The 26,445-nt window shown below is 50.9% G+C and overlaps 2 protein-coding genes across 4 annotated transcripts; one reads left to right on the top strand and one right to left on the bottom strand.

Annotated features, from left to right (window-relative positions):
• Positions 1-8,615: 8,615 nt before the first annotated feature.
• Positions 8,616-14,086, top strand: PRR15L (proline rich 15 like). 3 transcript variants are annotated; one of them, XM_033183310.1, is made up of 2 exons: positions 8,616-9,056; positions 12,788-14,086. In XM_033183310.1, the coding sequence occupies exon 2, from the start codon at positions 12,817-12,819 to the stop codon at positions 13,126-13,128; it is 312 nt and encodes a 103-aa protein (XP_033039201.1). In that variant the 5' UTR covers positions 8,616-9,056; positions 12,788-12,816; the 3' UTR covers positions 13,129-14,086. The 3 variants fall into 3 exon arrangements, with proteins under 3 accessions (XP_033039201.1, XP_033039202.1, XP_033039203.1); XM_033183311.1 differs by having other exon boundaries at positions 12,785-14,086; XM_033183312.1 differs by lacking the exon at positions 8,616-9,056 and adding an exon at positions 12,520-12,525.
• Positions 14,087-17,699: 3,613 nt separating this feature from the next.
• PNPO (pyridoxamine 5'-phosphate oxidase) lies at positions 17,700-25,871 on the bottom strand. The gene is made up of 7 exons (XM_033183309.1): positions 25,589-25,871; positions 23,965-24,089; positions 22,412-22,511; positions 21,516-21,569; positions 21,139-21,267; positions 20,750-20,820; positions 17,700-20,221 (listed from the first exon to the last, which is right to left on the bottom strand). The coding sequence occupies exons 1-7, from the start codon at positions 25,724-25,726 to the stop codon at positions 20,053-20,055; spliced, it is 786 nt and encodes a 261-aa protein (XP_033039200.1). The 5' UTR covers positions 25,727-25,871; the 3' UTR covers positions 17,700-20,052.
• Positions 25,872-26,445: the final 574 nt, after the last annotated feature.

Here is a 26,445-nt window from a genome sequence, read left to right as displayed (position 1 = left end):
CTATGGGGTGTGGTGTATGTGCCTTTGTATGTGTGGTATATCTGCCTGCTAGGCTGGAAGCTCTGGAAACATAGCAGCCTTGGGCCTCTTGCTGTGTGGAGTGTAACCTCGGTTGCTTCTTTCTTTCCTTTCTTTCTTTCTTTCTTTCTTTCTTTCTTTCTTTCTTTCTTTCTTCTTTCTTTCTTTCTTCCTTCCTTCCTTCCTTCCTTCCTTCCTTCCTTCCTTCCTTCCTTCTTTCTTTCTTTCTTTCTTTCTTTCTTCTTTCCTTTCTTTCTTTTTTTTCTTTTAGACTGAGTCTCGCTCTGTCACCCAGGCTGGAGTGCAGTGACGCGATCTCAGCTCACTGCAACCTCCACCTTTCGGGTTTAAGCGATTCTCTTACCTCAGCCTCCCAAGTAGCTGGGATTACAGGCACACGCCACCATGCCCGGCTAATTTTTGTATTTTTAGTAGAGACGGGGTTTCACCATGTTGGCTAGGGTGGTCTTGAACTCCTGACCTTGTGATCCACCCACCTTGGCCTCCCAAAGTGCTGGGATTACAGGCGTGAGCCACGATGCCTGGCATGTTGCTTTTTTCAGTCTGTCTCCCCACCCAATCTGCGAGTACCTGTGGGCAGGGAAGCTAAAGCAGACTTGTTCATCTCTATAACCCCAGCATCCAGTGTGACACTTGACATTGAGTGTCAGGAGCTTAACGCATGCTTGTAATAAAGGAAGGCTGTGTGCAGGAAGGCATTTGATGATGGTGGTAGTGTGATGAGTGGGGACCATGATTGCTTGGTCTTGGGACAAGAGGTTCGAGGTCCCCAGATCCTTCTCTCATCCTTTCCTCTACAGCTCAGGACTTGGAGTCAACATCCCCTGAGCCTCTTGGGAGTGAAGGGAGGAAATCAGGGAGAAGAAATTAGGGGTGGACAGCTTCACAAGTTTGGTACAGACCAGTGAAAATCTATGTGGGGCCAGTCACCTGGGTCATGCTCTGGGGCCACTCATTGCACCCTTAACCCTGGCCACCCATGCCCTCCTGGCCACCTCATCCCTCCACCTTTGTTAGTCTTCTGGGAAAAAGAACTCCCTGGGTGGCTTCATGAAATGGGTCCTGCGTGTCATCTCCTAAGGATGCCGCTGTACTTCATTATTTCATCACGCTTATCATGGAAGGGGGTGGGAATCTAATCTGCTAAGAGAAGGAAAACCAAGGACACTACCAAACCACCCATCCATTTGCCTCTTTTCCCATGGAGTTCAACGTTATGCACCCTGAGCACTTTATCACGAAGACACAGTCCTAGGCCTCAAAGGCAGTAGCAGTATGTTGAGTGAGGGGCCCGCCACTTTCCAAATCCTATGACAGCATCTCCAGAGTGTGTCATCACAGAGTGTGAGAGTACTGTGCTCATGCATAGAAGGTGCTCAGAAAATCTATACAAAGCAAATAAGAGGCACCTGTAATCCCAGCACTTTGGGAGGTCAAAGCAGGCAGATCACCTGAGGTCAAGAGTTCGAGACCAGAGCTGGGCATGGTGGCTTATGCCTGTAATCCCAGCACTTTGGGAGGCTGAGGCAGGCGGATCACCTGAGGTCAGGAGTTCGAGACCAGCCTGAACAACATGGAGAAACCCTGTCTCTACTAAAAATACAAAATTAGCCGGGCGTGGTGGCACATGCCTATAATCCCAGCTACTAGGGAGGCTGAGGCAGGAGATTCACTTGAACCTGGGAGGTGGAGGTTGCGGTGAGCCGAGATCATGCCATTGCACTCCAGCCTGGGTAACAAGAACAAAACCCAGTCTCAAAAAAAAAAAAAAAAAGGCAAATAAGAGGTCCACCCAGAGATGCTCAGAGTGCTAAGGGAACAGAAAGAAGGAGAAGGAGTACCCAACTCAGCATGGGAAAAGGCAAGGGAGAAGGACAGAACACTACCAGAGCAGGCTCTTAGGAGAAGTAACACTTGAGCTGAGTCTTGCAAGATGGCATAACTGTAATAGAAGGGAGAGGAGAGAAAAGAGGAAGGGAAGTGACAGGTGTCATTCTGGGAAAAAGGAAAAGCAAGGACAAAGCCCAGAGGTGAGAGAATGGCTGTTCCAGAAGGAAGAAGTTTATTGTGGGAGCATGGATGTTTATGGGGTGAGTGGAGAGAAATTAGGTTGAAGAGATGGGCAAAGGGAGATCTTGAAGAAACTTCAGGTCCATTATAAAGGGTTGAAATGTAATCCCGTAGGTTAGGATCCCAACCAATGGGCAAGCAGGTCCCTGGAAAGCTGTAGAATTATGCAAAGGTGGGAAGATCGCTTGAGCCAAGGAGTTTGAGGCATCAGTGAGCTATGACTGTGCAACTGTATTCCAGTCTGGGTGATGGAGGGAGACCCTGTGTATAAAAATAATAAATAAATAAATAAATAGAATTATGCAAAGGGGCCAGGGATGCATAAATACATTGATTTTTTTTAAGTCAGTGGATACTAGAAAGACAACTCTCATGTGATGAGATGGAGAAGTTTTTCTACATTGAAAAAAATGATCATTTTGGCTGGGCATGGTAGCTCACACCTGTAATCCCAGCATTTTGGGAGGTTGAGGCAGGAGGATCACTTGAGTCCAGGAGTTCGAAACCAGCCTGGACAACATAGTGAGACCCTGACTCAGAAAAAAAAAAAAGAGAGAGAGAAAGACAGAGAGAGGAAGGAAGGAAGGGAAGAAGGAAGGAAAGATCATTTTAGAGAACATGATCAGTAAATGTATGAAAAGATGTCCAATCTTACTAGAAACAAAGTGTCTAGTTTCCCAGAGCTGTTGTAACAAATTATCACAAACTAGGTGGCTTAAAACAATAGAAATTTACTCTCTCACAGGGCTGGCTCGGTGGCTCACGCCTGTAATCCCAGCACTTTGGGAGGCTGAGGCGGGCGGATCACCTGAGGTCAGGAGATCGAGACCATTCTGGCTAATGCAGTGAAACCCTGTCTCTACTAAAAATACAAAAAATTAGCTGGGTGTGGTGGCAGGCGCCTGTAGTCCCAGCTACTCGGGAGGCTGAGGCAGGAGAATGGCGTGAACCCCGGGAGGTGGAGGGTGCAGTGAGCCGAGATCACACCAGTGCACTCCAGCCTGGGCGACAGAGCAAGACTCTGTTCCCCCCGCCCCTGCAAAAAAAAAAAGAATTAATTTACTCTGTCACAGTTCTGGAGGCTTGAAGTCTGAAATGCAGGTGTCAGCATGGTTGGTTCCTTGCAGAGGAGATGCTGTGCCTCTTTCCTGGCTTCTGCGGCTGCTGGCAGGCCTTGGTGTCCTTGGCTTGCAGGTACCTCCATTGTCACATGGTCTCCATTGTCATATGACATTCTTCCTGTAAGGACACTGCTCCTCAGCCTTAGGACCTACACTAACCCAGGATGACTACATCTGAAAACCACATCTGGAAACCTTATTTCCAATGCAGGTCACATTCTGGGGTTCTGGGTGAATGTGAATTTTCGGGGACACTATTAAATCCAGTACACTAGGGAAATGCTAATATAAAGGACACGGGCCAGGTGCAGTGGTGCACACCTGTAATCCCAGCACTTTGGGAGGCCAAGGTGGGCGGATCACTTTAGGTCAGGAGTTCCAGACCAACTTGTCCAACATGGTGAAACCCCATCTCTACTAAAAATGCAAAAATTAGCTGGGTGTGGTGGTGCACACCTGTAAGTCCAGGTACTCAGGAGGCTGAGGTGGGAGAATTGCTTGAACCTGGGAGGTGGAGGTTGCAGTGAGCCAAGATGGCACCACTGCACTCCAGCCTGGGAAACAGAGCGAGACTCCATCTCTAAATAAATGAACAAATAAATAACATGAGGAAGACCACTTCACTTCCATCATACTGGCAAAAATGGAAATGTCTGTGTCATGGGTTGCATTCTACAGAAGTAGGTGGTGTTTAGGGGGGCAGGATGTTTATTAGGAATCATTTCCTGTGAGAGGAACCAGATGGAAGCAGGACTGGACAGAGGCAGAAATTCAACTGCACTGCAGGCCCAGCAAAGCTTCAGTCAATGTGGTGGGGGCCTCTGAGTGAATATTTCCCCGAGAATGTCCTTCATGGGGCTGAAATGGCTGGGCTTTTATATTTCTAGAAGTGCACTGCCCCAGAATGGTAGCCTTCGGGCAAGTTGACTTTCTATCGCTGAGACAGACCTTGAAGGAACTGATGGCGAACTGCTGACCACACTTCTGTGACCCGGCAGCAAGTCCTTCCCTGAAAAAGGATGTGGGAAGCACACTTACATCTGACAATACAGAGAGGTGATCTGAATGAAGAATGTGGAAGGCTGAAAAATGATCCCTCCAAAGATAATCATGTCAAATCTCCAGAAGCTATGAGTGTGACTTTATTTGGAAAAAGACTCTTTACACACGTGATTATGTTAAACGTCTTGAGATGAGAGAATCCTGGATCATCGGGGTGGACCCTAAATGCCATCCCAAGTATCCTTATAAGAGAGAGGTGGAGGGAGTTTAGCCAAACCCACAGAAGTGAAAACAAAGGAGGCAAAGATTGGAGTGATGTGGCCACAAGCCCAGGAGTGCCTGCAGTCACCAGGAGCTTGGAGCAATCAAGGACAGGCTCTCCCTGGAGCCTCCAGAGGGATCACAGCACTGGCAACTCCTTGGTCTCGACCAGTTAAACTCATTTCTGACTTCTGCCTTACTGGATAGGTCAGAAGAATCCATTTCTGTTGTTTCAAGCCATAGAGTTCATGGTAACTCATGGTAGCTACAGGAAACAAATGCAAACAGCAACAGGAAAATTGCTGAGGGGGTGCAAATGGGTGTACTGGGTTAGAGGATCCACCTTAAGGGGTGGCTGTGGGGATCAAAATTCACACCTATGGAACATTTGGAAGAGTGCCTGGAACACAGTCCCCCTAATATTGGCTGCTCATACCCCCACTCCCTGCTGAGATCTCCTTGAAGGGAACGCCTCGCATGAAAACAAGAGAGAGCCCCCTCCAACGGCAGCCCCACCACCCACCTCAGATCAGAATGCAGCTTCTGCCTGCCCCGCCTCCCCACGGCACCTGGTATAGCCGCCGGAGACTTATCTTTGGTTTTGCCCCACTTGTCACCTCGACCAGGCTGGACACCCCCAGGATCTCCAATCTCCTGGCCTTCCAGAGAAGGGGGAGCACTGAGGATAATGGCAACACCTCTCTTCTCCCTGTTTTGGGGAAGAAATATCCCTGAAGCCTAGATCTACTTGTTGGGCAGAGGTCAGTAAAATGGGATGGATATGCCAGGCTGATTAGATTTGTAATTCAATGGGGCCCCATGGCTGTGCACCCCAAAAGGGCACCAAGGTCTTTGGGGCTCCCTGAGGTGAATTTAACTTGCTTTACTCAACGAGAACACATTTCTGAAAACGTGCACACTGCATGTATATGGCATGTTACACTTAAACCTAGTTTTAGGAAGGTGTGCTTAAAAGTGAATTTTTTTTTCTTTTTTTCTGGGACAGAGTTTCACTCTTGTTACCCAGGCTGGAGTGCAATGGCGCAATCTCGCCTCACCTTCCAGGTTGAAGCGATTCTCCTGCCTCAGCCTCCCGAGTAGCTGGGATTACAGGCATGCGCCACCATGCCTGGCTAATTTTGTATTTTTAGTAGAGATGGGGTTTCTCCATGTTGGTCAGGTTGGTCTTGAACTTCCAACCTCAGGTGATCCGCCTGCCTCAGTCTCCCAAAGTGCTGGGATTACAGGCGTGAGCCACTGTGCCTGGCCAAAGGTGAAAATTTTTATAAAGCAATAAAGTGGCCTGTACGTGAGGAGTTATATTTGTAGCTCACAATCTTATCTCAAACTCTCCTCCCAGTCCTGCTCCTCCCAGAAATAAATGCCCTTAAGGCCAGAGGTTGCGCCGCAGGCTGGCCCCTCCCTGGTAATGCGCTAGGGCCTCATACCTGCACCTGGTCCTGGTGGTGCTTGGGAAGGGAGAGCCACAGGTGGGCCTGCCATGGCACTTATGGGGGCACCTTCTCCAGTGTGGGGCTAAGAGAACAGGAATCTGCTCCCTTGGGCTCAGACATCAGAGAGGCACGGGGAATGAGTGCCTCCAGGGCAAGCCCTTTCCTCTATGGATGGGGAATGGGGACCTGACTCTGAGTTACTATCCCCCAGACCAAAGCCCATCCCACTAACCTTCTGGTCTCTTCCCAACACCTGAGCTAGAAGAAGTTTTTGTCTTCTGAACCAGATATCCACTCTGAGTAGACCAGGCTTTTATAGAAAGTGACAGATCTGGGAAGCTGTGGGCACCTTTCTGGGACAGCTGTGTGTACTTTGCACTAGAGGCAGGGGACCTTGCAAAATTATATCCTTCAATTCGAATCAACCCCAGGGAGATGATGGCATGACTTCATACAGATGATGAAGTCAGCTGTAGCTGGAACCACAAGGCAAATAAATGGGTTTTCCTGCACGTTTACCTGCCCCACGGAGCGTTGGACAAAGCAAGGGGTACATTACCAGTTTCTTTGGGTAAAAACAATGTTTCTGTTTCTCATTTGTGTTTTCTTTTTTTTTTTGAGACGGAGTCTCGCTGTGTCACCCGGGCTGGAGTGCAGTGGCCGGATCTCAGCTCACTGCAAGCTCCGCCTCCCGGGTTCACGCCATTCTCCTGCCTCAGCCTCCGGAGTAGCTGGGACTACAGGCGCCCGCCACCTCGCCCGGCTAGCTTTTTGTATTTTTTTAGTAGAGACGGGGTTTCACCGTGTTAGCCAGGATGGTCTCGATCTCCTGACCTCGTGATCCGCCCGCCTCGGCCTCCCAAAGTACTGGGATTACAGGCTTGAGCCACCGCGCCCGGCCCTCATTTGTGTTTTCAAGCTTGCATAAGTACCTACTATATGTCAGGTCTGGATCACTGATACATAATTCTGGAATCTAAGAGCTAAAAGTCTATAAGTGGAAATCAATCATGGTATATATATCGTGTTAAATAGAAGTATATGAGCAGGTTCTACAGGAACACAGAAGGGGAAACAAGAAAACTCCTGGCGGGGTGGGAGGTATGATCATTACTTCAGGTTTTGAGGGATGAATAGGAGTTTATCTTGGGTCGCACAGGTGATGGGAAGACATTGTCACCCAAGAGCACAGCCAGCACTCCTAATCTCACCCTTCTAAGGCAGCCCCGTGCCTACAAAGGCAGGCAGAGAAGGGCCTAGTGTTCGGGGAGAGTTGGCAGGGGTGGGTGGGCACAAGAGGAGGCTGCAGAGGCCCCGTCCTAGGAGAGCCAGGCCAAGTAGGTTCTGCTGTGGGCTGTGGGGAGGCTTTGGAGGACTGTCCACCCAAGGACTCTTTAAGGGAAAGGCGGCTATTTCAGATGGAGGAGAATACAAACCCAAGAGGCCATCAGAAGCTGGAGCGAGTAGAAGGAGGATTGGAGATGGGGACAGCTTTAAGAGTTGGTAAGCTGGGATTTCAAATGTAACTTAGAGGGAGAGCCAGGGAAAGGGGGATTTTATGCTTTTTCTCTACCCCGTGCCTCACTCTGCCTGACACACCTCTGGTACATGGAGGAAGGTAGCTGGGGGGTGGATTGGGCACCTAAACTGGTAGCACTGGGCCCAGGAAGTGGCAGAGACACTGAGTATGCAGCAGACGTTTTCCACTCTCCAGAGATGCCCATCCGAGGGGAGAGAGAATGCCAGCGCAAACAGGACAGGCCACCTCCGGGTGGCTGCAAAACAACGCTCCCCAAGCACGGAGCCATCTGCAAGAGCAGCCCCGGCTGAGGGCTGCACACAGGCTTGGCCAATGGTGGGTTTGCAGGGGTAGTGAGACTGCAGATCAGTGAGGACAATGGTCCCTGTGCGCACACACTCTACCCTTGTCCCCAACCGTGTGCCCATCCCCTGCTTTCTTGCCTTTCCTTCTCTTCCAGCCTCACTAGGGACCCATCTCTCTTTTCCTTGAGAACTTGCTCCAGGTTTTGCCAACTTCATAATACCCAGGAAGGCCTTTCAATAGGCTGCTGGACATCTATGAGGAGTTGAAGCCAGTGGCACTTTGCTAATGAGGAGACTGTCACAGGTCTCTTTGAGAGTCTGATAAAAGTATAATCTATGCAGAAGAAGCAATGGCCCTCTGCCCACAAACATGGAATTCTGCATAAGATCTCAAGGGCCTTGAAGCCCACCTAAAAGCAAAGTGGGAGAGGAATGACGATGTTTGAGGTTGTGGTGGGTCTGGAGAGCCTGGCCCGAGGAGAGGCTGGTGCCTGCTTTTTTCTCCCTAGGAAGATTTTGAGGAGGGGCTCTTCAGGTCAGGAGGAAGCCACAGCCCCCAACCCAGTCCCCACTTTGTGGCTTCAGGCACAGGGAGGGACAGCCTGGGAACCGGTCTGCCAACCAGTTTAACCAGGGACTGGTTTCGACTCAGGGAGTTCAAAGGAAGCTGGGGTGCACCCTGTCCTACCCAGCCTGCCAATGGAAGCAGCAGCCCTTAACTCTTTCCTGGTTGTGCCCTGGGCAATATCCAGGTGGTGGTCCATACTGCAGAGGGGTCTGAGCCTCCTCAGAAGATGAAATGGGTGGGGTGACCTTGGCTATAACTGGGGAGTGCAACCAGACACCCAAGAGTGGGGAAACTGAGAGAGCCTCCTGTGCTCCCTGACCCCAGATCTCCCTTGGGATTCCCTCCTCCTGCGTGGCAGTCCCTGGAGGACCCTGGCTTCTGGGTGGATGCAGGGGCGCTGGGATTGGATTTCTGGCATGATGAATATTCATCAGCCTGAGCCAGCCTCTGCTTCTGTTTACTTAGCGGGGAGGGGCTGGGTTTCAGGTTCACCTTGACTCCAGGAGCTGCAGCAGAGCAGGTACCAGCTCCTGCACCTGTTTCTCTTGCACCTGACGTGCAGCTGCTCCTACCCACCTCTCCTGGCTGAGCCTTGCCTGATACAGCACCCCGGAGGCAACCCTTCCTCCCCGAGTCTCACCCTCCCAGGCAGCTCCTACACTCAACTGCTTCTCTAGGAAAGGTCTCACCTCCAGCCTGGAGCAGTCGGGATTACAGGTACAGGCAGGGGGGTGGTGGATGGGGAAACCAAGGCACAGACTCCAGTCAGGGCACCCAGTTCTGCCTCCATGGCTGACAAGCCCGGCGGGAAAGAGGAACCCAGGCCTCTAACCTGGTCTCCACTCAGGACTCATCCCACTGCCTCTTGGAGTCAATCCAGGCCTCCAACAGAGCGACTGCTGAGTAGTTTTCTGTTAACTCTTGCTGAACTGGAGCCCACCCCTCTGACCCCCCAGTCTGGAGCATTTTTCCAGGTGTCTGGTAGGAACATCTCCCCATTCCTATCCAGGGTACCCCCATCTCATCCTGCAGGCCCCCTAAGTGCCACTGGGGCCCTGCAGAGGGATCGGGGAGGGAGTTCTGGGTTTTGTCTTACAACATATTAGCTGACTTGCTTCCCCTATCTGTCCCCCTGCCCCTCCACCTCTGCCCCAGTCAATGGTTAACTTGACCTAGCTCAGGAGGGGCCTGGCTCAGTCTGGGCAAAGCCCTTCAGAGCAGCTCACCGAACCCAGCTGGGATGGAGGGGCCTGTCCTGGGACACCCATGTGCATGCTATAGCACTGGCCACCAAAGACCGGGGGTGGCAGGCTGTGCCATGAGGCCCTTCATGGCCCCAAAGCTGTGCAAACAGCAGAGGTGAAGCTGGCATCCTCAGGGACTGATTTCCATCATCCCTGGATTGCAAGGCCCCAGGGCAAGGGCCCAGCCCTTAGCTTGGCCAGCTCAGGAACCTGCATGAGCGAACTGCAGGGCCCACCATGTGTCACCAAATGCTGGGTCTGTTTGAAGTCCCAAGCTACCTGCCCCTACTCCCCCAACCCCTTTCAGCCCTCTGTGATGAGGCACGGGCATGCAGTTGTAGAAATCTTGTTCTTTGCAACTTTGAGAATCTGGGAAGTTTGGATATCACATCACCTTTTTTGTTTGCTTGTTTTTAAAGCAAATCAGATTTTACACTATTTTTTATGATGACTATTTACAGGATCCTACAGCTGGGTTATTTTGTAAAACAAAGAATAGTCTGCTAATTTTTTTGTTTTGCAAACTCAGATTTCCATAAGTCCAGCTTGCCTAATGGGGCAAACACCTGCTTACTGGTACCCACATGTCCTCCTGGGCAGAACAGACAGGAAGGCCTGGCAAAAACAGTATTCTCTCTTTTTGTTGTTTGTTTGTTTTTTGAGACAGAGTCTCACTCTGTCACCCAGGCTGGAATGCAGTGGCATAATCTCAGCTCACTGCAACCTCTGCCTCCTGGGTTCAAGGGAATCTCGTGCCTCAGCCTACCAAGTAGTTGGGACTACAGGCACATGACATGACATCTGCCTAATTTTTTGTGTTTTTGTATTTTTAGTAGAGATGAGGTTTCCCCAAGTTGGTCAGGCTAGTCTTAAACTCCTGGCCTTAAAAAAATAAATAAATAAATAAAATAAAATAAAAAACTCCTGGCCTTAAGCAATCCTCCTGCCTCAGCCTCCCAAAGTGCTGGGATTATAGTTTGAGCCACTGCACCTGGCCTCTGGCAGAGTATTCTAGAGAGACCAGAGTACAAGGCCAGAATGCAAGGGCATCAGAGCTGATGCTTTGATGGAGGCCCCAGGGCAGGGCACAAGGGCTGTTCCCATCTCTACAGTTTGCTGACAGGTTCCTCGTGATCTGTGGCTCCCTTTACGCCAAGGAGAGTTAAGCCCCAGGTTTGCCAACTTGAAATGCCTGTTAAAACAGGTGAATTTTAACGGGCACAGGCAGAAGCCCTTTTCTCCCTGGAGCTAGAAAATCTGGTGGTTATGACAGTCTTGGGAGCTGGATCTTCTGTTCTTCCATTCCCCAAGTTCCTTGGTAGCCCCAAATGGGCAGTGGTGGGGCTGTGGGCCTCATTCCAGACAAGGCAGTGACTGGGGCATCCACAGGCCAAGCAACTGCCCTGTTCCTCCTTCTCTGCTCTCCCCCACCTCCTTCCAGAAACCCATTCTGGAACACTAAGTTCTGTACAAGGCTGTGCTAAGCCCAGGTGGGGCAAGCTGCCAAAGCAAACCTCTCAGGCTGTCCCTAGGTGCGCTCACCTCTCCAGGGTGCCCTGGAAGTATTTATCACGCCCTCTCACTGCTCCTTCACTTTCTGAGCATGAGCTGCACAAGATCTCCCCTCAGCTTCTCTTGCTACTTGAGCCCAGCTAAAGGGACAGAGCTGGCAATGTGGGAGCTGCTTTCCAGACAGAGGTGTTGGAAGGAACCCACTGGCTGTGTGCTCTGAGGGAGGGGGTGGGGACATGGAGGATCAGGACACCAGAGCACAAGGGGTATGGATGCAGGCATTCAGGTCATTGTAAAGCCTAGGCCCACATCGTGCTCTCCTCTTTCCTAAATTTGATATGCCCCCCAACCCTTAAATAATCTATACTAATTACGGAAATTCCAGAAATCAGAAAACTAGAGAAGAGAAATCCTCTACTCCTACACAAAGAAAGGCACTATTGGGCCGGGCACAGTGGCTCACGCCTGTAATCCCAGCACTTTGGGAGACCCAGGCAGGCGGATCACCTGAGGTCAGGAGTTTGAGACCAGCCTGACCAACATGGAGAAACCCCGTCTCTATTAAAAATACAAAATTAGCCAGGTGTGGTGGCGCATGCCTGTAATCCCAGCTACTTGGGAGGAGTTTTACTTTGCAATGCATGGGTGCCTCTGTGGGCAGGGATTAACAGTAGAGCTAAATGCTAGAGCTGGATGGGATGGGTGAGGAGACTGAGGCCGAGAGGTGGTAGCTTGCCAGAGGTCATGAGGCTAGGACAGCCCCCAGGACTTCCCACTCCCAGCCTGAGGCTCTGACTCCTGCCTTAGGAACAGCCCAGCAGCTACTTTAGCCCTGCTGGTCACCACTGGGAAGTTCAAATTGCTTGAAATGTCACCAATTATATTTAATTTTGTAATGAATTCCAAGCAAAATGCCCAGGGCACTTCTCTCCCTATGCTACCAGTCAATGGTCTTCCCACGCCTGGCTGCAGGGTCTGGTGGTGTAGTGAGAAGTTCGGGAAAAGCATCAAAGGCCTGGATGCTATGTGACTCAGGCAAGCTGTCCACCTGCCTGTGGCCCTGAGGGGCCTGGCAGGAATTATCTCAAAGCTCCCGACAAACCTGCAGGGCAATGGTGTGTGCCTGTCCCACTGCCTCTCTGTCTGGCGGGTGACTTCCCTGTCTTGACCTTGACTTTGACCCTTTTCTTGTCTCACACTCTCCAAAAGCATTGTCACCCCCACTGATCTCAGTCTTGGGTTTATTCAGCCCTAGCTTAAATTCTTTCTTTAATTGTTCTTCTTCTTCTTCTTCTTTTTTTTCTTTAAGACAAGTCTCGCTCTGTCACCCAGGCTGGAGTGCAGTGGTGCGATCTCAGCTCACGGTAACCTCCACCTCCCGGTTTCAAGTGGTTCTCCTGCCTCAGCCTCCTGAGTAGCTGGGATTACAGGTGTGTGCCACCACGCCCAGCTAATTTTTAGTAGAGACAGGATTTCACCACATTGGCCAGACTGGTCTTGAACTCCTGGCCTCAGGTGATCCACCTGCCTTGGCCTCCCAAAGTGCTGGGATTATAGGTGTGAGGAACCGTGCCCAGCCCTTTCTTTAATTCTTAAAACAGCCCATGATTAGGAGTCTAAAGCACACTGGTCCAAAGGCACCTACCCCCTTTTCCCACTGACCCCTTTGTCTCCCCTACCCTGCTCCAGCAGAAAGCCCCACCCTCGGCTTAGGGAGCGCCATGACGACTGAAATTGGTTGGTGGAAGCTGACTTTCCTCCGGAAAAAGAAATCCACTCCCAAGGTGCTGTATGAGATCCCTGACAGCTATGCCCAAACAGAGGGAGGCGCAGATCCCCCAAGGCCTGACGCTGGAGGCCCCAACAGCGACTTTAACACCCGCCTGGAGAAGATCGTGGACAAGAGTACAAAGGGCAAGCACGTCAAAGTCTCCAACTCAGGACGCTTCAAGGAGAAGAATAAAGTGAGAGCCACGCTGGCAGAGAACCCTAACCTTTTTGATGATCACGAGGAAGGACGGTCATCAAAGTGAAGGGCTGAGGAGGGTGCTAACACCTCCTGGCTCCCTGCCATCAGCTAGATCTGAGACAGGACCTTGCCACGCTGGCCTCTTTGGCCATAGCTGAAGCTGTGGGGGTAGTTGATACCTGCTGGCAGGAAATGGCTGGTTTTTAGGTTTGTATTTATGTGCCTCCACTTTTGTAAGGCCTGGGAGATCCCAGGGTCCTCCCACCCTCCCCCGACCACATACAAAGGCACTCTAGTTCAAGGGTGAAAACTCTCACCCAAGAGGAATAGCCCTCCTTGAAGCAATGGCAGGGCCAGCAGAGAGGTGGGCATGGCAGAGAATGGAGGGAGTGAGCCAGACAGACTTCACCTCATCCCTAGACACAGGGTCAAGGTCAAGTTTGAACTGCTCCTCCCTTTACGTTCTCTACCCGTGACTACTCCCTGGACCAATCCTGAGGAGGGCACATTTTCCAGAAGCCACGTGATAGGGGCTGGTTTCTGTGGAGCCAGAGGCAGAGACACTGAACTTCAGCTCACCTCCTAACACCAGCAGTAAACTTCCTGGAACTTTGCCCTCAAGTGTGGAGGGGGCAGAGGACACTGGCACTCTGTTAGGGTGTTGCAGAAGACTAGATTGATGGTAGTTTGGCCTTTTGGTTCCTGTTTTGGCCATGACTTGTGCAGGTGGCAAGTCACACACCCTCGAAGGGAAGCTACACGGGCCAAATTGAGGGAGTGGATGGGGAATTTTCTCCTCTCCCTCCCTTACTGTAATAGTATTTAAGATGTATCAGCTCCAGAGATGAGTCCTGGAGCCTTGAATTTTGTTTAACAAACTAATTGTAGGTTTCTCTCTTTGTAATAACAATGCTGGAAAAGCAGAGAACCTCTTTTATGCTCATGTCTTGCATTTATTGAGATGACTGTTTCTCACGCCTTTATCTTCCTTCATGTAAGTAAAGTGGACCTTTGTGCTCAAACTGTTCCTTTCAAGCTTCAGGAAGGGTTGCCAGGTGTGACAATATAGGAACTGGGTCACTAATTTTTACCATCAAACTAGCCTTAGTATGGGGATGGGGTGCAGAAGGAGCTAGTTACACCTCAGTGGTCCGTTCTCTCCGGGTAACAGAGAGGCCATCAGGTGCTCTAAGAGAGTAGGGCAGACCTTTGGTGATTGACCCCAAAGTTTCAGTGGTTTGGTTTGGGATTAAGATTCAAACTCTGGCTCTCCCCCTTAGTAGCTGGGTGACCTTGGGAACATTTGCTTGTACTCTGAGCCTGGGTTCCCTCTTCTGTAAAAGGGGACTGAAATAATACCTATCACATAGGGAGGGTCAGTATTAACTAGCCTATGAGAGGCCCCATAGTAAGCACTCAGTTTAATACTGGCTTCCTTCCCCCTTACTTTATAAGGAACTCCACCATACCCTACAGCTTTGGTTTAAGAAAAAGGAGAAGGTGGGTATGGTGGCTCAGGCCTGTAATCCTAGCACTTTGGGAGGCTGAGGTGGGAGGATTGCTTGAGCCCAGGAGTTTGGACTAGCCTAGGCAACATAGTGAGACCCCATGTCTAAAAAAAGAAACCAACTAACAAACAAAAAGGAGCTGACTGTGCTGGCACATGCCTATAGTCCTATCTACCTGGGAGGCTGAGGTGGGAGGATTGCTTGAGTCCAGGAGTTCAAGACTACAGTGAGCCATGATTGTAGCACTGCACTACAACCTGGGTGACAGAACTAGATCTTATCTCCAGAAAAAAAAAAAAAATTCTTTTTTTTTTTTTTTTTTTTTTTTTGAGACGGAGTCTCGCTCTGTCGCCCAGGCTGGAGTGCAGTGGCCGGATCTCAGCTCACTGCAATCTCCACCTCCCGGGTTTACGCCATTCTCCTGCTTCAGCCTCCCGAGTAGCTGGGACTACAGGCGCCACCACCTCACCCGGCTAGTTTTTGTATTTTTTAGTAGAGACGGGGTTTCACCGTGTTCACCAGGATGGTCTCGAACTCCTGACCTCGTGATCCGCCCGTCCCGGCCTCCCAAAGTGCTGGGATTACAGGCTTGAGCCACCGCGCCCGGCCAAAAAAAATTCTTTTAATAAATAAGAAAGAGAGGCCAGGTGCGGTGGCTCATGCCTGTAATCCCAGCACTTTGGGAGGCTGAGGTGGGTGGATCACCTGAGGTTGGGAGTTCAAGACCAGCCTGGCCAACATGGAGAAACCCCACCTCTACTAAAAATACAAAATTAGCCAAGCTTTGTGGTGCATGCCTGTAATCCCAGCTACTTGGGAGGCTGAGGCAGGAGAATCGCTTTAACCCGGGAGGCTGAGGTTGTGGTGACCCGAGATTGCGCCATTGCACTCCAGCCTGGGCAACAAGAGCGCAACTCCATCTCAAAAATAAATAAATGGCCGGGCGCGGTGGCTCAAGCCTGTAATCCCAGCACTTTGGGAGGCCGAGACGGGCGGATCACGAGGTCAGGAGATCGAGACCATCCTGGCTAACACGGTGAAACCCCGTCTCTACTAAAAATACAAAAAACTAGTCGGACGAGGTGGCGGGCGCCTGTAGTCCCAGCTACTCGGGAGGCTGAGGCAGGAGAATGGCGGGAACCCGGGAGGCGGAGCTTGCAGTGAGCTGAGATCTGGCCACTGCACTCCAGCCTGGGAGACAGAGCCAGACTCCGTCTCAAAAAAAAAATAATAAATAAATAAATAAATAAATAAATATGCCGGGCACAGTGGCTCATGCCTGTAATCCCAGTACTTTGGGAGGCCGAGGTGGGTGGATCAAGAGGTCAGGTGATGGAGACCATCCTGGCTAACACAGTGAAATCCCGTCTCTACAAAAATACAAAAAAAATTAGCCGGGCGTGGTGGCAGGTGCCTGTAGTCCCAGCTACTAGGGAGGCTGAGGCAGGAGAATGGTGTGAACCTGGGAGGCAGAGCTTGCAGTGAGCCGAGATCGCGTCACTGCACTCCTGCCTGGGCGACAGAGTGAGACTCTGTCTCAAAAATTAAATAAATAAAAATAAATAAATAAGAAAGAAGAGAAAGCTATCATCTTATGAGGTTAGGTCCAGCTCTTTCTGAAGCCATAAGAGCTGGGAATTAAAAAAACGTTGGCGAAATCTCTGGAGCTCGTGGTAGAAACACAGGGAGAGACCAAGGTGGCCACTAAACAATGTGGTCCTGTAGCTTCCAGGTCAGCTCCTGGCAGGCTGCTGGGCCACCCCACCCCAGGAGCTGTTGCTCAGGGAATTTATTACTGAAACAAACAGACCTATACAAGGGAGCCTTTGTTAGGTGCCTCACCCAGGCCAGAGGGACCTCAAATGATGAGTAAGGGAGACCAGGAGCTGGAGGGATGGAAGGCAGGCTCGGGGTGCTGCCTTTTCCAAGGCTTCTTTCCACTACCCATTCCCACTACACAGAACTTTCTAGGGTCTCACCAACTACTCAATCCATGAGGCCTCCACAGAGGAGCTCAGACTTACCCCACACCGCAGCCCTGCGGTTAATAGCTAACTAACATTTATAGGGTGCTTATGGCAGGCGGCCCTTACAACAAGTTCTCCCTAAGCTTGTTCATTTAATCCTATCATCGCCTGAGACAGATACTGTCATTATCCCCATTTTTCAGACAAGTTGGCTGAGGCTTAGAGGTGAAATCACTCACCCCGGGGGCCAGGCACTGGCAGTGGTACAGCTGGGACTGAAGCCAGAGCTGGCTTGTACATGTGACCACTGTCCCACACAGCCACCTTCCACTCTTGATCCTCATCTGCTGCGGGAACAGGAAACTGAAGCTCGGAACAAAGAAAAGCACAGACATCTTCTGCGGAAGGGGAATTTGGGAGGGAAGGGAGCAACGTCTGGGTCTTAGGATCCTGGGAGGTGAGCATCATTCGAGGGAACCGGACAAACTCTGGAAGCAGTTGGATAAAGCCAACTAGTTTTGAAGCTGAGTGTCCCTTAAGACCCTAGACTACAGGCATCTCCCACATCCGCCCATTCTAGGTTTCCCTGAGGTGGGAGATAAGGATGGGCCCTGGGCCACCAACCTAAGGCTCTAGATAATACTGGCACTGTACTGCCAGCTCCTCCAGTATCACCATTACCCCTCTGGGTTAGAGTATCCACAGCCCCTCTGCCCCTTGCATGCTGACCCCGGCTCCATCTTCTAGGTAAAGTCCACCTATGTTTCTAAGCTGGGGTACCAGATGGATATGGGGTAGGTACTAGAAGCCAAAGGGGGATCTGGCGGCCCAGGGAAGCAGAGTGAGGCAGCTGCAAGTTTTCATGAGAACAGGGGAGGAGGAGGAACCGAGAGCGCAAATATGTGCGGGAACCGGGAGAGGCTACGGGTTATCGACCACAGTTTCACTGGGACGCGACCCAAGCGGATGAAGAGGGAGGCAGGGGAGGCCGGCTAGAAGTGGCTTTCACTGCCCGGAAGGGGCCGACACTGGGAGGAGGGCTCCCCCTGCTGGACGTACTGCCTACACGGTGGGGAGAAGTGAGGGGGCAGGAAAGTCGCTTAAATTCCCCAAGTCCCCGCCTTGGGGGTTGAGAGAGACCAGGCCGGGTTGAACATCAATAAAATGCACGGCTGACAGGCTTTTATTACAGACTGGGGGCAGTAACGGCTGGACAGAGAACAGAAAAGGAACATCTGAGACCAGGCTCAAAGCTGGGGGGGATAAACAACCTCCAAGAATACAAGGTGGGTGCAGCACTTCTAGACACACACACAGACACACATACACGTACTCATAAATGGCACAGCCTACGGTACAAGAAAAAGGGCAAGGTAGGTAAGGGCACCCGACACCCTCCTGCCTGCACGGGGCCAAGGGTTAATGTGCCTTCCTGCACGCAGGCTTAAGGGGGATAAACAAGGAGAGGGCTGCCCTTGGAAAAGGCCTGCGGATAATAGTGACTGAGGCACAGGTCCATGCAGGGGAAGGAAGCACAGTTCACAGAGTGGCAAGCTCAATGCCAGCCAGTGCAAGCAACAGTCAGTTCTCTGATCCTGGCTTAGTCACAGCAAATATTTACCCAGCCTGGCTCCTCTCCATAGCCAGCAGGTTGCTTGCTCATCCAGTCTGTCCCTGGTCAGCGGGCTTGTGCACAACGAGAACAAACACAGTTCAGCACAGGACTCAGCTGAGGGTCACTAAAGGATCACAGACTGTGAGGGTGGGAGCTCATGGTTTAGAGGTTGAGTCTAGTGCAGCTGGTCACCTGGGATCTAGTGAAAATGCAGGGTCAGATTCAGTGGGTCTGGAGTCTGAATCTCTAAGGGGCTGCCAAGTGATGTGGATGCTCCTGGCTTGTGGACCACACTGTATAGCAAAGCTCTAGACCAGGAGGTCTCAACCTTGGCTGCACAGAATTCTCTGGGGAGCTTTTAAATTTCCCAGTGCCCAGGCTGCACTCATATCTTGGCAGAGACAGAGTTTTGCCATGCTGGCCAGGCTGGTTCATTCATCTCTGAGGGTGAGACCCAGGCATCAGGTTTAAAGCTCCCCAGGTAATTCCAGTGTGGGCAAAAAGCCAATGATCTAGGAATTATCAGCAGAGGTGGGGAGTAAGGAAAGCAGATATGTGAATAGTCTGAAAAACATAATCTCTATAATCATTTAATTTTTCTTTTTGGAAAATGTATGTATATATACACACAATTTCTATAAACAAACATAGATAGTAAAGCTGATTAAAATCTTCCTGTCCGATTGGTACCAGCACATGAAGCTCTTCTACAAAATCCCTGACTGACTGGGAATAAAATTTCCTAGTGACAGCCCAGTCCTTCTTAGGCAGGTCTGACTGTTTGAAATCTCTCCCAATATTGAGATGAAACCTGCTTCCCTGTAATTTCCCTGTAACTCTACAGGTCCCTTGGAGCCACAGAGAAGGCAGCAATCAGTAGGGGAAGTGCTATAAAAATATACTATCATAGCTGGGCACGGTGGCTCATGTTTGTAATCCCAGCACTGCGGGAGGCTGAGGTGGATCATAAGGACAAGAGATGGAGACCATCCTGGCCAACATGGTGAAACCCCGTCTCTACTAAAAATACAAAACTTAGCTGGGTGTGGTGGCGTGTGCCTGTAGTCCCAGCTACTCAGGAGGCTGAGGCAGGAGAATTGCTTGAATCCGGGAGGCAGAGGCTGCAGTGAGCCAAGATCACGCCACTGCACTCCAGCCTGGGTGACAGAGTGAGGCTCTGTCTAAAAAAAAAAAAAATCCTATCCATAAATGAGTTAAGTTGTAACCAACAGAAATATATTCTAGCTAGATTAAGTTAAAAAAAAAAAAGAGAGAGAGAGAGAGACTTTACAGATAGTGGGGTGTTTCAAGGCAGGGGGAGGAACTGCACGGCCCAGACCTGGGAGGGAGGGATCCTGGGAGTTGCAACAGCAGCCGGCAGAGGCTGTTGGTTCCTGTTGTTTCCTGGCTGCCATGAATGACTTGGCTTCAATGACTCCCAAGGTTCTGGATCCCTCTAGTTCAAATTTCAAATTATTGACAAAACAATCTGATTGGCCACGTTGGCTCAGGTGAATATGCTGGCACTAAGCTTTGGCCAGTATGACTCACATGGTAACAGACAGGGCTGCTGGGGCCCTCCCTGTCACCAGAAACAGAGTCATACTGGTAGCTCCCCTTAGAGGGAGCTATCCTAATCAATCATAGGCAGGGTCAAAAACATAATTATGGAATGATTTTCCATTTGTGATTCTCTACGTCACCATTACACTCCACTTGACCAGCTAACTGAAAACCAGCTGAGTACAAAGAACTTAGAGCATGAGCTCTGAAGAGTCCTGAATATAAAGGGTAGGGAGGGAAATGGGTTGAGTTTAGAAAGAAGGGCCTGAGTCCCAATCCCACACCCTCTCTTGACACCTAGCCCTAGCTCCACTCTGGCCCAGCAGGTCCCAGAGTTAAGGTGCAAGTCTCTCATAGAGCCAGTCTTCCTCCCCGCGGTGGGTCATGGGCCCCAAAGGGGAATCTCCTGTGGGTAGGCCGCGCCGAAAGACTATCCGGTCATGCAGGCGGTTGGTTTGACCTTGCCAGAACTCCATCACCTGAGGGTACAGGACATAGCCACCCCTATAAGGAGAAGCAGAGGTTTCAGTGCTCTGTGGGTTTTCCTAGCCAGGTCACTCTCCCACCCTCACCCCTCATCCCCAGGGCCTCTTTTTTTTTTTTTTGAGACGGAGTCTCGCTCTGTCGCCCAGGCTGGAGTGCAGTGGCCGGATCTCAGCTCACTGCAAGCTCTGCTTCCCGGGTTTATGCCATTCTCCTGCCTCAGCCTCCCGAGTAGCTGGGACTACAGGCGCCCGCCACCTCGCCCGGCTAGTTTTTTGTATTTTTTAGTAGAGACGGGGTTTCACCATGTTAGCCAGGATGGTCTCGATCTCCTGACCTTGTGATCCGCCCGTCTCGGCCTCCCAAAGTGCTGGGATTACAGGCTTGAGCCACTGCGCCCGGCCCCCAGGGCCTCTTGAAGGAAGTTGCTGGGATGCATCTGATGAGGGTGGCCAGGGAGGAGGAGATCTGTGATTCCCCAGGCAGGTGGCTTCGAGTAAACACAGGGGCCTGGTGTCCCTTTCTAGATGACTACCAGATGTCACTCACCAGGATTTTGGCTTGGGCACCTCTTGATCCTGGTAGAGCTGTTCCAGTTCCTCATTTTTCTTTCTCAGATACTGTCCAGGGGAAGGAGTTAGAAGAAGGGCCAGGCCCAGTCAATGATTCATTAACAAGGACTTCCTGGGGATATGTGCTGGGGACATTGGTGAGCAGAGCAGACTGGCCTTTGCCTTCCAGGAGCACACAGTCAACGGGATGGCCAGATGGACAGAGGGGGCCTATTTTCCCTCTCCTACCCCTATTTCCCTTCGTACTGTCCTTTTCACTGTTTTCACTGGGCTGGAGAGAGAGGAACCTGACATCTCCTGGGGACAGCTTCTGGGGATAAGCCAAAGCCTCCACCACCTGGAGGACTACAGCGGAGCCCCACTCACCTCGCGATCAGGGATCACAGAACTCTGGTGGCTGACCACAGCCCCAATCTGACTGCTCTTGGGGCGGGAGTGGAAGTAGCTCTCAGCCTCCTCCTCGGGCAGCTTCTTCACAGGGCCTTCCACACGCACCTGCCCAAGGATGGCTCTGGGTGAATGGCGTTCAATGCCACCTGCCCTCCCTACCAGCACAGGCCCTGTTCCTCTCTGTTCTATCGGCTATCCCACCACTCTTGGCTCCAGCTAACTGAGGGCTATTTTAGAGGCAGAGTGCCCAGCTGGGATGTTTGCCCAGTCTGGGGACCTTCACTAGACTTAGCCATAAACTCAGGCCCTGCCAACCCAGCCCATCCCAGGCTGTCCTAGGAAAATTCACTCACCTGACGGTTAAGTGGCTCCCAGTAGAAGACAAGGGAAGCAAAGGGATTAGAGTCCTAGAAGTAAAAGAGAATCCACAGCCAGCCATCAGGATAGGGAGAGGAGGCCTCCGGCATGCAGGGAAAAGGCAGGAGAGCTGTAGTGTGCAGGCCCACAGCAGATGCATCCACTGTATGAGCTCATTTAAACCCTCAAAAGTAGGCCTATTGTCACAGATACGGAGACAGGCTAAGTCACATGCCCAAGTTCCTGCAGTAAGTGGTGGAGCTAAGTTTAAGCCAGTCAGACTCCAAAGTGAGACGGGATGATTTCTCTCACCCACAGATTTGCGAGTCTTGAGAAAGGCATGTTTGGCTGGCATGGACTCAGGGAGGTTTACTCACTTTGGATTCATTCATTGAATGCACACGAAGTGCTTACTCTGGGTTTGACAACAGGAGACATGTGGGGGATACAGCAGAGATAAAACACAGCATCCTCCACTCCTGCAGAGCTTACTGTTCAGCAGAGGAGAAAAATATCAGTTACATAATCACCCAAGTAAAAGCTTAGTTACAAACTGAAGAAAATGATAAAAAGGAAAGTTGCAAGTTATAATGGCAGCAAACAACATGAGGGGCTGAGTCTGAGTCGGAGTCAAGGAAGGCCTTCCTGAGGAGGTAACATGTGGGCTGAGATCTGAAGGAACAGGTGATGGCTGATGGGATGAGGCTGGTTAGAAAGTGCATTCATTTATTTATGGCAAAGAGCACAGCAAGTGCCAAGGCCTCATGGCAGGAGGGCACCTGCACATAGAGAGCAAGTAGACTGAGGGGTGGGGTGGCATGAGAAGGTGACTGAAGAGGAAAGGGCCAAATCCTGAAGGCCCTGGGAAAGATTACCAGCTGTTTTCACACACCAGCTCTTTTCCTTTTCGACTCTCGAAGTTAGTGAAGAAGCGGAAGCCATCTTTCCCAAAGCCCTTCAGTAGCAACATGCGAGCAGAGGGTTTTCCATCTCTAGGAGCAAACAGCAGAGCACTGTGGTCAGAGCCTGCTTCAATGTTCTGGCTACAGTCCCTCTCCCCAAAAGATGTCTCAGCACCCCCTCCAGCTGTACCTCCTTTACTGGGCTGTTAGGCTGGGGCCCCCTCCCATGTGCTCCTGGGGGTTTGTCCTAGAGCTATGACACCACAGCCTAGGGCCCTGTTATGGACTGAAGAGTGTCACCCAAAACCCCTGTGTTAAAGCCTTAAACCCCAATGTGACTGTATTTGGAGAAGGGACCTTATGGAGGTAATTAAGGTTAAATAACAAGGTCATAGGGGTGGGGCCCTAATCCAATAGGACTGGTGTCACTGTAAGAGAAGAGGAACTTCAGAACCACCTCCCTTGCCCCCTACAACACACACAGGAAAAGCAGTATGAGGACATGGCGAAAAGCAGCTGTCTGCAAACCCCAAGCAGAGGCCTCACCAGAAACCACCCCTGATGGCACCTTGATCTTGGACTTCCAGCCACCAGAACTATAAGGAAATAAACTCCTGTGGTTTAAGCTATCCAGTCTACAGTATTTTGTTAAGACATCCCTAGCTAACTCATAAGACCCTAAGGGCAGGGACTAACAATAATGCAATCATCCAGTGCTTCGGGATCACAGTGGTGCTACGAGATCTGCTCCTCTGCTCAGAGCTCTGGGAAATATCCACTCGCACAGTACAAGAGCGCTGGCTTCAAGGCCTTACACTTTAGCAAGGAGAATTGAATACAATTGATGTCTCAAAGGGCATATGACTGTCAAAGGAATGATATAGTCAAGTACTGTGCTAGATTTCGAGACAGAGACAGAGCTTCACCAGAAGTAGCTCCTGAATGGCAGACGAGGCTTGGGTAGATGGGGAGATGAGGGAGGCAAGGAGTTGCTTGTGGATGTATCAAGGGCAGAGATGAACAAGGTACTGCTTTTTTTTTTTTTTTTTTTTTTTGAGACGGAGTCTCACGTTCTGTCCCCCAGGCTGCAGTGCAGTGGCACGATCTTGGCTCACTGCAACCTCCACCTCCTGGGTTCACGCCATTCTTCTGCCTCAGCCTCCTGAGTAACTGGGACTACCCACCCGGCTAATTTTTTGTATTTTCAGTAGAGACGGGGTTTCACCGTGTTAGCCAGGATGGTCTTGATCTCCTGACCTTATGATCCACCTGCCTCGGCCTCCGAAAGTGCTGGGATTACAGGCGTGAGCCACCGCGCCCAGTCTAAGGCGTTGCATTTTTATCACTGAAATGTAATTTTGTGGTCTGGTCTTTGGTTTATAGGTAAGGACACAGGCCCAGAGAGGACAAGTATCTCATCTAAAGCCACACAGCACATTAATAACAGAGCTGGAACCATAAAGTTGGCATCCAGAGTTGAGAGCTTCATAAGCTTCCTAGTTCATATGTATCTACCCAAAGAGGGGCCCACGGCCATGCCCACCTGGTACAGGTAGCCAGACACATGGCATTTGCTTCCCCTATGTCAGGACACTGAACAGCCTCCTCAAACCAGGCAGCAAACTGTTTCACTGGGTCAAGGGAGGTCAGATGAGTCTCCTCAAATGCCTAGGAAGGGAGATTCATTCCATTTAATAAACATATATAGTGCTTACTAAGTACCTGGCACTGTTCTAATCATTTTTCAAATATCAACTCATTTAGTCGTCATGACAATGACCTTAAAATAAAAAATAGTATGCAGTAAGAAGAATCTGTGCCCCATTTTACAGGTAAGGAAACAGGCATAAAAAGGTCAGACAACTTGCTGTCCCAGAGCTAGTGATGGATAAATCAGGGTTTTCATATCATGGGTACCAAAACTGTCTGTGCATCAGAATCACCTGGGGAGCATTAAAAAAACTTTCTGGACTCCACCCCCATAATTTCTCATTCAGCAGGTCTGAGGCTTAATCAAAAACTGCATTTTTATTTACTTATTTATTTATTTTTTTTAGACAGGGTCTCACTCTGTCACCTAGGCTGGAGTGCGGTGGTGTGATCTTGGCTCACTGCAGCCTCAACTTCCCAAGCTCAAGTGATCTTCCAACCTCATCTTCCCAAGTAGCTGGAATTACAGGCACGCTCCAATATGCTCGACTAATTTTATTTTTTTGTAGAGACAGGGTCTCACTATGTTGCCCAGGCAGGAAAAACTGCATTTTAAACAAGCATTTCTAGAAATGACCACATGCAACCAGATTTGGCAACCAGGGCCCTGGACCCCAACTCCTGAAAGGTTCTCTTGGTTCCCCTCCTGAGGAGGGAAAAGGAAAAGAACTTCCCAGTGGTCAGCAGAAAGTACTGAAGGCAGTAAGCTAAGAGCTTTCTCCTCTCCTCCTCCCTGAGCTAGTCCCCTTCCGCCATATTCCACTTACTTTTTTGTCAAACAGTTTGTAAGCTGTTTATCACTGTACCCACCCAAAGAGGGGCCCATGACCATGCCCACCTGGCACAAGGAGGTTTGGGGGTCACCCAAACCTCCTTGCCCCAGGGGGTGGCCCCAGAAGCCCCGAGAGGCTGGTTCCTCCTACTCCCCTCCCCCTAGTAGATGACTCCCAGGACCACTCTTCCCCCGCCCTTGAGGGAGGCCCAGCACTGTCCTGACATCCATCACATGAAACCCTGATTCATCCATCACTAGCTGTGGGACTGAGCAAGTTATCTGACCTTGCTACCTGTCGAGTAGCAGGGTTCTAAGCACTTTACAAACATTTAAGACCATAACATCCCCGTGAGGCAGGTACTATCACTTCCCAGATGAGGAAACTGAGGCCCAGAGACACTAAGGATTCCAGCCCAGGCAGGCTCCAAAGTTCGAGCTCTTACCCATTACGAAAGGCTGCCTTTTGAACCCATTTTCATTTGCGTTTCCCCGGAACTCCTCCCCCAGTGGGATGTCTTTGAAGCCCCCTTTTCCCACTGAGGGTGATCCCCAAACCTCCTTGCCCCACCAGGTGGCCCCAGAAGCCCCGAGGGGCTCCTCCTACTCCCCGCCCCGCTGTAGATGACTCCGGGGACCCCTTTTCCCCCGCCCCTGCAAGGAGGCCTGGCCCTGGCGGCGGCACCTCTCGGTCCCCGCGGTAACTCTTGCGCATGGGTCCCAGGTCCATGGCAGCACTGCGACCACAGAGGTGACGGAGGTAGCCCGGCCACTCGGCAGGTCGCCCGAACGTCGCTGTGACGCCCCGCAGCCGGCACGTCATGGGGGCCGCCGGCCACGTGACCCGGCTGTGGCCCGGCGCTGGGTTCCTTTGAGTTCGGAACCAATTTCTCACCCTGGACTTCTACCCCGGGGAAGGAAGGATTTGCTAGTCGCCCAACCAAGCTAACAGGTCCTAAATCCTTGGAGCCAACGAGTTTCCAGGATCGGAGGAGGGAGACAGACACGGAGAGGTCATTGGTTGGAGCTTTTCTGTAGCAAGGCCAATTAGAGCGAGAACAGAGAAACCCAGCGACCAATGTGTAGCGCTTTTGGGGGCGGGAGCAGAGAGACAAGGAAATGCTGTCACCGCCGTTAACACGCACGTGGAGGTTGGTTAAAGGTATAGGAGGATCTCCTGCAGCTCAGGCGGGGTGAAGGATGTGTCCCGGGGGCTTGAGGGGAGTAGTCAGTATTAAGTGGCTGGCCCATAGTAGTGCCTGTAGGCGAGCTTAGGGCAGGAAGTACCCCTTGGGAAGGGAGACTAGTGGAATGGGAAAAGAAAAATGGAAAATGGAATTAGGGGCCAGACTCTGAGGCAAGGTGATGGGGAAACATAGAGAAAAGGGTAATATGGTTGTGGGGAGGAATTAGGGCATGAGAGTGGGAGAGGTTGAAATGACTTGTGGACCATGCCCCGAGTGGGGAGGTGCAGTGGGGTTAGGAAGAGACGGTGAGGTGAGAAGGAAGATGGCTTTGGGAAGGTCCCAAAGGAAATTTGGG

Source organism: Trachypithecus francoisi, unplaced genomic scaffold (assembly GCF_009764315.1).
Source record: "Trachypithecus francoisi isolate TF-2019V2 unplaced genomic scaffold, Tfra_2.0 Lachesis_group20, whole genome shotgun sequence".
NCBI classification, from domain to species: domain Eukaryota; kingdom Metazoa; phylum Chordata; class Mammalia; order Primates; family Cercopithecidae; genus Trachypithecus; species Trachypithecus francoisi.
This window is presented reverse-complemented; position numbering and strand designations above follow the sequence as displayed.

What these genes read in the sequence shown, in the direction of transcription:
- PNPO (XM_033183309.1), bottom strand. Translation starts at nt 25,726, where the DNA reads ATGACGTGCCGGCTGCGGGGCGTCACAGCGACGTTCGGGCGACCTGCC. An exon ending in GTTACCGCGGGGACCGAGAG is followed by an intron (nt 24,090 to 25,588) that starts GTGCCGCCGCCA and finishes CTCCCTTCCTAG; the next exon opens with GCATTTGAGGAGACTCATCT. An exon ending in GGGAGCCACTTAACCGTCAG is followed by an intron (nt 21,268 to 21,515) that starts GTGAGTGAATTT and finishes ATCCTTGGGCAG; the next exon opens with GTGCGTGTGGAAGGCCCTGT.
- PRR15L (XM_033183310.1), top strand. Translation starts at nt 12,817, where the DNA reads ATGACGACTGAAATTGGTTGGTGGAAGCTGACTTTCCTCCGGAAAAAG.